Source organism: Aquarana catesbeiana, linkage group LG01 (genome assembly GCF_042186555.1).
Source record: "Aquarana catesbeiana isolate 2022-GZ linkage group LG01, ASM4218655v1, whole genome shotgun sequence".
NCBI lineage: Eukaryota > Metazoa > Chordata > Amphibia > Anura > Ranidae > Aquarana > Aquarana catesbeiana.
In genome coordinates this window covers 704,547,710-704,558,479 of record NC_133324.1, presented here as the reverse complement: position 1 = coordinate 704,558,479, position 10,770 = coordinate 704,547,710, and the positions used below count along the sequence as shown (strand labels likewise).

Sequence of the window (10,770 nt, the reverse complement as noted above, 5' to 3'; positions counted from 1 at the left end):
AATATTTAGAATAAAACAATTAAAAAACAAAAGAAAATAAAAATACAAAACTCAAAGCAGTTATATTAGCCTAAGAGGCAAATAAATTAGCATGTAGCAAAAAGTAGCATAAAAAAAGCTAAAGATCTGTAACACAGCAGTGAAGATTTAAATAGAGTAAAGGCCATATGTGTGGGTTTATGCACATAAAAATCTACATGGTAATAATAATTCACAATATATTTTAAGAAAAAAGACCCCCAATTTCTATATGCCTGAATTTAAACATTGAAAATACTACTTATGTGCTTGTATCATATGCACATGTGGATATATTCCTAAAAAAGGGGCGTAACCAAAGCTTAAGGTATACATAAATTTAAAAAGAAAATTATTGTAGCTCACCAGTCCTTAGATGTTAATGTTGAATTCGTTTTCACTTTGTGGGGTAAAGCACAGAAAATACCTTTTGACCCAAACAGAAATGTGGTATCCTTGTCAATTCCTATGAGCTTAAAAGAATGCACAACAAACTTTATCTTTATTTTCTAGTCCCATCAATCCACTGTGTAATGGAGATGAATGGGGATAAGCAAATCTGTCCTGTTTCAATTTGCCAAGGATTTTGTTGAATGCTTTTAGAAATTTAATGAAAACAAACTTAGTGGTGAATCCTAGTGACATATTTTAGAAAGTGAATTCTGTCAGCAAACTCTGGCAGTTTTTAAGGACAATAGCAAACTACTGGGAAAAAGCCTAAGTAAAGCATGTACCAATGCAAAAAAAAAAAAAAAAAATTAAAAATACCATACTTCAGAGAGGACCTAATTTGATGTGGCTCAAGGAAAACCCTGAAAATTCACAAATCCTTTAAACAACATGCATGGACGTGGGGATGACTTGATGCTGTATGCGGTGTTATGGGACAATGCAAAATTGTTTGTCTGAGTGACAGCGTAGACAGGCAGCACATATTGGACTCTGAAATAGTCTTTTAGCTACAATTAGCTTGGCTTACATACAGCAATATCAGCAGCCCAATCCTTTTTCCTTTCAATTTGAAAAAAACATTTTTTTTCAGGTAGATTTAGCAGCAACACATTTTATTTTTCAGCAAGCTGCCATAAGCTTGCTTTGATCGACAGACAGAAAATTGGCTAGTAATTATCTGAAATTGTCTCTTACACAAACTGTTACTGCTAATGCTAAATTTTCCTGTCACAGGCCAATATCTATCAACCTCTCATTAATAATTAGGAGAGCACAGATGATTCAACAGTGTAAAATTTTCTAGAAAAATTATATTGATATTGAGTGCAGGCATGTGTTTTACAACAGGAGTTAAAGAGGGAGTCCACCTAAATCCACCTAAAAAAAAATATTAAAAGCCAGCAGCTACAAATACTGCAGCTGCTGACTTTTAATAAATGGCCACTTACCTGTCCCAGGGTCCAGCGGTGTCGGCAGCCGACACCGATAACCCGCTTGATTCTCGACAGCTGCCGCCGCCATACTAGGTGTGGGAATCAGGAAGTGAAGAGTTGCAAGTTCACTTTCCGGTTCCCTACTGCGCATGCACGAGTCGCGCTGCGCATCGTAACTGGTCCCCGCTATCTCCTGGGACCTGTGTGTTTCCCAGGAGACAGCGCGGAGGGACAGGAAGAGGTGTAGACTCCCATGGGAGTCTATGCCGGAAGTGGATGCAAATACCTGTCTTATACAGGTATCTGCACCCCCCTCCCCCCTGAAAGGTGCCAAATGTGACATCGGAGGGGGGGAGGGTTCCGAAAAGCGGAAGTTCCATTTTTGTGTGGAACTCCGCTTTAAGAGAATACAGATGATATGACACTAAAAAAATTGGCCAGCAACAGGCCAAATTTAGTCAGGGATAATAGGCCTAACCAGTAAATGCCAAACTTTTACTTTTACTATGGGGAATAAAATGATGCAGTGGTATGCTGTGAATAAATGTTAGCTCCAAGAGCACATGGGCAGTGGTAAGTTAATGCTGTGTTTTGAAAATTAAAAAGCCATATCAACAAATACTAAAAATCAAAAACCCCAAAAGTAATACAAAAATGCCAAAATACTTTGTCTAAAATAAAAGCCAACATTTGTTAAAGGGAAGACCTAAAAAATAACCTAAAAAACCCCTCTTAACATACATTAAAAAAATATTTTTGGGGGAGCTGGTTTACTCAAAGTAAATGAGTTGTTGCGGTTGCAAAATAATTACCCCCGGAGCTTAGTAATTGTGGTTAATGCACATTTTGACAAGAATACCTAATAACATACAAGGAAAAAATAAATAGCATTTTGCTTGCACATGATTGGCTGATGGAAGTCAGCAGAGCTTCACCTTATTCAGGCATTCTGCTCTGGGATAATCCCCTTGCAAAGTGAACAGTCTGTTTGACTTTAGTAAATCAACCCTTATACTGCTAAAATAAATTAAATTCCCCAAATAGTATCCCCTGAAAGCCTAAGATGCCTTGCTGAAATAAAAGAAATGTAACCTAAAATAAATGCCCTATTAAAATAAAAAAATGACATACCCCTAAAATGATTGAAAATCCCAGCATACTGCCCTCCTAAAACAAAAGCCCTATTGCAAAGAAAAAAAAATGTTACCATTGAGGCAGCAGCTAAAAATGGCAGCTGGTCTACCAGTTATCACAAAAAATTATGACAAAAAATACCCTGATAATAAGAACAAAAATGCAGCAAATGACTGATTTCCAAAGAGCCAGCAATCAGAGCTACAATATAGTCTCCAACTTTTTTTTTACAACAGAGCAGTTGAACAGAAATCTATCAGTAGATCTACTTCTGTTTAACCACAGTGGCCATAAAATGATCCAAATTCAGCTGGTCCCTGCTGAACCAGCTACATTTTCAATCCATGTATGGTCAGCTTAAGTTTGTTGGCTACTGCACTGTGGTTTTAAAAACAAATTCTCCCAGAAGATCCCAGGCAATGTCAAACCCATATGATTTGTTTCAAACCCATGGTAGGGGCAAACCTGAACCTCATTCCTAGAGAGGAACAAAGGCAGACATGTTTGAAGTCCAGCCTGTGTTACAACAATGGATGCTTCCAAAGATACAGTGGAGAAATGAGTGGAGACATGAAGGTACAGGTAATGTGTTATTCACAGGATTAGCAGGTAAGAATAGAGGTAAAACATCTGAAATTAGTAAACAAATGCAGCCAATGCATCTGAGAACTGGTAAGCTGCAATACAATAAATTATTGTTTTGAGGTTTGAATACTCTTTCATTTGCTGTAAGCTTCTGTTTACATTGGAACTCTTGTTTTAAAATAACAGAAAATAAAAAAGAGTGACACAGAAAGAAAGAGAAAGACCAGATGGAAAGGCAAACTACTGTTATTGTATAGGACTTCCAGAAGTAGACTTTCACACCTATACAGCCAAAACAATTTACTATATATGTAATCTAATAAAGTGCATTGTTGTCCCCTGTAGACCTAACAAGAAAATACAATACTCTGCAGAAATTCCTCTACCTCTATGCAATTATGTCACTGTTGTTACCATGTACTTTGGATAGCATTACAGAGTTCTTGTTGTTTAAAGGAAACATATAATATTTTTATATATTTTGTTTTTTGTTATTATGTTCAGAACTAAAAATACATTTTTCAAGATATCTTTGTTATCTGTTTTTAGTCCGATTAATATGAAATATATCATACCAGGTATAGCTCTAGGCTCCTAGTAACAACCTTAGCAGCTTTGCTATAAAAAAACAAAAAAAACCCCAAAATATAGATTTTAATTTACAAAGAGGGAGTCTGAATGCCAACAGCTTCTGCTGTGCTTTCTTTAGAAAACCCCTAAAGCTCTATGAATCCTGTGTCTTGGGTTTTTTTAATAATGACTTTATATGCAGTATAAAGTTAAAAAAAAATACTATTAGGGTTAAAAACTTAGAAAAGTAAAAAAAAACGAAATTGACCAAAAAAAAAATGAATTCCCTTTAATAAGTAATTCTGATCAACACAACATGTTGATAAGGAACCTTACTTGACAGATGACTTTAGGCCAACTATTAAAATCAAGAGATGTTGTTTAAAGTGATGACATGAAGAAAACAAATGCTACCCACCTGGCCAACCGCAAAAATGAACTTCTAATTATTTACATAGAACCTATACAGTCATACTAGTGATACATTTTTTTCAGCTGTATACAGGGGGTCCCCTACTTACAAACATCCGACTTACAAACGACTCCTACTTACAAACGGAGGGAGACAACAGGAAGTGAGAGGAAATCTACCCCTAGGAAGGGAAATTCACTCCTGTAAGCGTTAATATGGGAAAAAGGTGTCTCCACTGATGCTTTATCACCTATCCTTATTTCCCTAATAACCCCAAATTTTCAAAATCCAATTGTCATTGGGACAGAAAGTGAGGTGAAATCTTCTGAACAGGGGCACAGACAGCAAAACAAATGTTACAGGGGTGATAACCCTTCCCTATGCTATCTACAAAACTTAAAAATAGATTTTTTGGCTGGAGCTACACTTAAAAAATTTACCTGTTCCGACTTACAAACAGATTCAACTTAAGAACAAACCTAAAGTCCCTATCTTGTTTGTAACCCGGGGACCCCCTGTACTAGACATTATCAGCTACTCTAATGGTTACATTTCTATAATAGGGATGGGTTTTTATGTCTCTGTTGTATGATAACAAGTGAGACAGTGTGCTAAACTAGAAATTATAACCAGACAAACAATCATGTCTACCATATTACAGCTGGTGTTTTTTGAGTGAAATATAAATAATTTTTAGAAGATTGATTAGAATGAGAGACAGGCTGACTGCGGACCATTTAAAAGTTGGTTCTATGTGCTGTGATATGTAAATGATATATAAATAGTCATGTGCAGCTACATATTCATCCAAAATATGCCATTTCAAATCATTTCATTTTAGCCACTTCAACCAAATTCATGGAAAACAAACCTATTCTAAGCAAGCACTTTCAAATAAATGTGTTTAAATGGTTTGCCCAAAACTGACATAGACATCTTTATAACCAAATTACCATGTTACATAACTTATTGTCCACAAGTATGTTCTTATGAAATAATATTTTTTGAATGGCTTACATGGAGGCAGGGGTACCAGAGTGTGCCACACTTCATTAAGGTAGACAATTATGTTCTAGAGCTGTCCACAGCAGTAATACAATTTAAGGTAGTTAATTAAGTAGGGATTTCATCATTATGTATAACAGGAAGAATCACATAAAGCTGGCCCCTACTCTCTTACAGTTTTTTGGTCACACATTTTTTTTAAAAATACATTATCTAGATCATCTTAGAGGTACAGAATGACAGGATGTCTATAAGCACAAATGGTATTGTAAGATACATATTTGTAAAATATTACTTATTTAACAAAATAATTTAATTTAATGAAAACCAACACATATCAACTACAACAGGTTTCTTGAATGAGTTGTCCAACAATTGCTGTTTTTTTATAGTTGATGCACTAGCTAAATTTAAAATGGCCAAACATGGTACAGCAGGGTTGAAAATTAACTAAAATGTTAAATGGATTGCTGAATACAATCAGCAAATTAATTCCCCATACTCTACTGCAAAAATAAGTTAATAAGAGTCTATGGACCAAAAAACATTTGATAATTCTCTTTCAGTCACCTATAAACATACCCTGCACATTATCAGTTAACACCTTCTACATTAAACCTGTATCTGTAATCATTCACTTAATGCTTATGTCAGATGTTTATTATTTTATACATTGATTGCAGTATCAACGTTGGTGGATGAAATGGTCATTCACTCTCTATACCTTGCACACCACCCATCCCATTTCTAAGGGATAACCAAAAAATAATTTTTGTATATATTTATAGCCAAATTAAGTAATGCCTAATGTTCTAAAGCTGAATAAAAGAAAGATGCTGGTTTTAAAAGCCTGAGCTACTTGCTCACTTATTGAATTCACACAATAAAAATCCAAACAAGTAACTAAATTTAAGCTATTGCCTTTTAAAATACATTGTGTTTGGTTTGACATCTAGCAAATGACAACTGTTCTGACACAAATAAAAAGTAAACTCTGGCAAAAATTACAACAAACACACTAGAATGTGAAAAAATAAAATAAAAATAATAACATTTTAATATTTTGATGATATCTGAATCTTTTGACATGGAAGTAAAAATTAAATTTAAAATGATTGTCCTTATGAGCCACTTGTCTTTAATAAAACATATTACTCTGCATATATATATATCTATTTATATATCTATATATCTAGATAGATATCTAGATATATAGATATATATTTAGATATCTATATAGATATATAGATATATTACAATTTTACACTGAAAAAATATTATCATACACACAGATAATATTGAAGTGTTTAATATGTGAAATGGTCCTAGCTTCAAATCTTGCTGTGTAAAAAATGAATTTGAAAACACTATGTTTCATGATTTGTCTATTAAAAAACATTTCTAGGCAAGATTAGAAGATATATATATATATATATATATGTATATATTTCAAGTTTCCACAAAACTATGCTAGAGAAAGATACGTGTAAGTTATATGATTTGGGGCTAGTTTTTCAAAATAGTAATCTTCAGATACATATTTTACAATTTCAAACTGTACAGATTAACCAGTGTTGTTTTTTAACAACATTTACAGATCAAATCCTATTTTTTTTATAAAACATACTTGTAAAATTAAAATCCACAGGATAAAATAAGGAAGATCAAAATATGCCTTAGTAGGTCATAGTGCTCAATCTTGAAAGCTGCATCTTTGGTATTTAGAGTTCCATACAAATTGATGTAGCCTACAGCTTCTTTTGACATGGAGAACAGGAATTGGTCCAGATCTATAATTATGAAACACTATTTAATAATTATATTAACAATAAATAATTTAGGACCTGAATAATTTTCTTATGTTTTCATCACATGGGCGTTGTAAATCATTTAAAAATCAACTAAATTGTACCACTTTTTCAGAAAATTATATAATATATATATTTTATATTTATTTAGAAGCTTTGAAATAGTACAGTAAACACTTTGCAACACGGTGTATAAACTACAGAATGTCTTCTGAGATTCCATGGGTCTGTGGATAAACAATATTTTTTCTTTTTAATGACCCATGGGTGAAAAAAAACATGATCACAATCTTTCTTGTAAAGTTTGGATAATCTGGGAAACACTTGATCACACAAAAATAATATAAAACAGTCAAGTTTAAAACAGTGATATTGCATTTGTAATGCACGTTCTATCTGTACGATTGGCTTCTTGTGGTGACTATAAACATCTAAAGGGCTCAGTGATGTTTTGGAGAAAGAAAGATATATAGTGCTGTAAACAGGCACACACTGATAAGTGAGGCAAAGTCTGTCGCCTCCACAGTTTCAACAGTTCTCCTTCACATTTCAACTCATTTCTCAGGCCTGCTGAGAGCAGAAAGGTCCTTATATTGGACATGTCTTCAGCAGCAGACTTATAATCCTTCTGGGATTCCACACTAGATGGCCAAGATAATGATTCTATTAAGTTGATGCTTTTGTTGGTCAACTTGTGCAAATCATGCTGCTTCAGTCCAGTAGAATTGACTAGCATATCCTTTTTCGTGCTATGGGAAAACAACAAAACAGATAAAGTTTAAAATGCAGTATTCTAATGTGCACACAAGTTAAATTTGATCTACTAAAGGAATAGATAATGCTGACTTGTCATAGCAAAGTGATTATTCACTAGAGTCTAGTGCATACACAGAGGCCATGTTTACTGTGGATACCCAGCATTGTAAATAGAAAAAAAAACCTAGATTTTACTTCCTTCATTTTTAAATGACCAAAGTGAAATAAATTTTGCTTTATTCTTTAAGCTACATGAATATTTTCCACTCCTTTAGTAAATAAATCCCAATATGTTACATGTACATGATGTGGTGTTTGGCACTCATGAGTTTATTTATTAAAGAAGCAATTCCTATATTTTTTTTCAGGTAAGTATAAGTGGGGGGCTGGAGGGGGAGCTGCACTCTGAAGATTTTTTTTTTTTTACCATAATGCAGAAAATGCATTAGGTAAAGGGAAAAAAACCTTCAGCCTTTATAACCAATTGGGGGCGGGGGGGGGGGGGGGGGGTAAAACTGTGGTTCAATCATCTATTTTTTTAAGCCCCCCCCAATTGCAAGTGTAAACTAGGCTTAAAGTGTTACTACCCCACAACAGTAAAATAAGTGTGAATATGCAGTAAAGCTTGCTTGTTATACTCACTGTGGTACCTAAGGGGTGAATATAATATTTACTGCTTTATATAAACGCACCAGAGGGAGTACTTTTACTACCGTAAATTAGAATTACATGCTTTTTAGGAATACGTGTAGGTAAAAAAAATTGGTAAAATCCTGAGTCACAGGAACAGAGGAATAATGAGTTGTATTGCGTAGTTTCCCTCAAAATTGCAAACATTTTCAGTAATTATCTTGATTTTGTTTTTTTATCTTGATAGACTTATATTCATTAATAAGACACCCAGGAGGGAGAAAGCCAGCATTATTCTAAATATTTTAAAATAAAATGCTAAAGGGTCTTTATGGCTTCTAGACATACATATTTTATTTGTGAGTCAGTCTTGTTAGTACATCATGTTATGGTTTTTTACGAAAATTGCTATTCATATTCAGCAGAAATAAAACAGTATCTTGGACACATAAACAAAATATGAAGTTTGTTTGTAATATAACTTAAAGCAACCATCATAGTTTGTCCGTCATTTTGGAATAGGACTTTTTTTATTATCTGGAAAAGGAAATGTCTGTTTTACTTGAAAGTAGCCAGTCACATTTAAATATGATCATTACATATGTTCTAAAAAAAAAAAGGTCTAGTCTGTGGTATTCATGGTTAAAGTGAAACTTAAAGAGGAACTGCAGTCTGCTCACATAATTTGTAATAAAAACATCTTTGCCATTCTGAAGCTTCCCTCCAACCACTTTATTATTTTATATATACTGTGATTCTGTACTTGCCAAATATGCTGCAGAAATCTCCTTCCACCGAGTCTGGCTGTAGCCATTTTAACTGTGGTCAGCTGAAGCTGCTGCCTATTCACTTCCTGGATTTACACAGACTCACAGAGGCACACCTCCAGCTCTGCAGCCCTGAAGCTCTCATTGGCCCTCTTATGACTCATCTTCCCTCCCTTCCTGGCAAACTCTCACAAGAGTGAGGAAGAGAGCTGTTCATGATGTTATAAGTCTAGTCTAACGACCAGACAAGAAACAGAAAGTGGGCTGTATAAGGTATTTACTGGCAGAAAAAAAATGTTCTCTTTAGGTAAATTAACCACTTCCCCTCTCATACCTCTCCTATGGACAACAGCAATTTTTACTTTTCTGCTATGAACCTGTTTACAGTATTCAGCCATAACTTTGTCAATACTTTAGATAAAAAAGTGATTATTATATTCTTTGAGGACAAATAAGTCCTTCTTGTTGTGATTTTGTGAAAAAAAATATTCACTTCAATTATCCAATCATGTAAATAAGTAGGAATCAGGAATTTGCTTTTGAAATGACTAGATAACAGAAATTAATATTCATTCTTTTTCTTGAATGAAGATTCTCAGCTCTTTTAGTAAATCAGCCTCTGTATGTTTCTTTTGACATAAATGTTTTTACTTTGACTGTCAGCCTGCCAGTTTCGAGTACAGTCTAAACATGCCTTGGGTGCTGAGGTAACTCCCACATGTGAAGAAGTTAGGTCATCCCTGCCCAACAAATCAGGAAGACCAAAGACTCTAAACCCCAAAGAAGACTGGGAGAAGTGAACGCACCTGTATTGGAGTGACATAACATCTCTGGAAGGTAAGAGTGCCATAATGTGCATTATGCTGAAGATAATAAGACATTATGACAAGAGCTACTGTGGCCCCAAAATTTGCATGTGGTTTAGCTCAAATTTAAATGTACTTAATATGTATCAAAGACAATCTTTTTTTTTTTTTTTTTTAGTTTATGATTAGTTCTTAATTTTTAATGGTAAGGAGTTAGAACCTTTGTCAGGTTTTTTTTGCTGTCTGTGTCCTTGCTAGGGAGATTCATCCTCTCTATTTGTCTTGGTGGCCACTGTAACTGAAAGCAAGATCAAATCTGAACTGTTTAAGAGGCCTCACTTTGGAGAGAGTCTCTCTTATTGTGTCTACAGGACCATAAGGCTACTTCACACTGAGGCGTGCGGGCGCTGGCAGTACAGTGGCACTAAATATAGCGCCGCTTTACCATCATTTTAGCGGCACTAGCGGGGCGGTTTTAACCCCCCGCTAGCGGCTGAAAAAGGGTTAAAACCGCACGCAAAGCGCCGCTGCAGCGCCTCTGCAGCGGTGCTTTGCGGACAGGTTTGCAGTGCTGCCCCATTATTTTCAATGGGAAGGGGCGAATTAGGAGTGGTAAATACACCGCTCCTACAGCGCTCCAAAAATGCAGCTTGCAGGAATTTTTTGACCGCCCTGCAAGCGCACCGCTCCAGTGTGAAAGACCTCGGGGCTTTCACACTGGAGTGCATTGAGCGGCTCTTTCAGGGCGCTTTGCAGGTGCTATTTTTAGCACTTTAGCGCCTGTAAAGCGCCTCAGTGTGAAAGGAACCTAAGTGCAGGGAAACATTCCCAATGCGAAACAGATGGTAGAAATGGGTTTTAACCATTCTCCATCTTATATAAAATGTAAAGCAT

The 10,770-nt window shown here is 35.1% G+C and overlaps 1 protein-coding gene across 2 annotated transcripts in view; it reads right to left on the bottom strand.

Annotated features, from left to right (window-relative positions):
• Positions 1-7,024: 7,024 nt before the first annotated feature.
• PCDH10 (protocadherin 10) overlaps positions 7,025-10,770 on the bottom strand; it is a 97,573-nt gene continuing 93,827 nt past the window's right edge. For both annotated transcript variants that reach the window (XM_073603802.1, XM_073603798.1), the window contains one exon: positions 7,025-7,666. Coding sequence is in view for 1 of the 2 variants with exons in the window: in XM_073603798.1 (XP_073459899.1) it covers positions 7,647-7,666 (20 nt within the window). In the remaining variant the exon portion in view is untranslated. The remainder of the gene's footprint in view (positions 7,667-10,770) is intronic.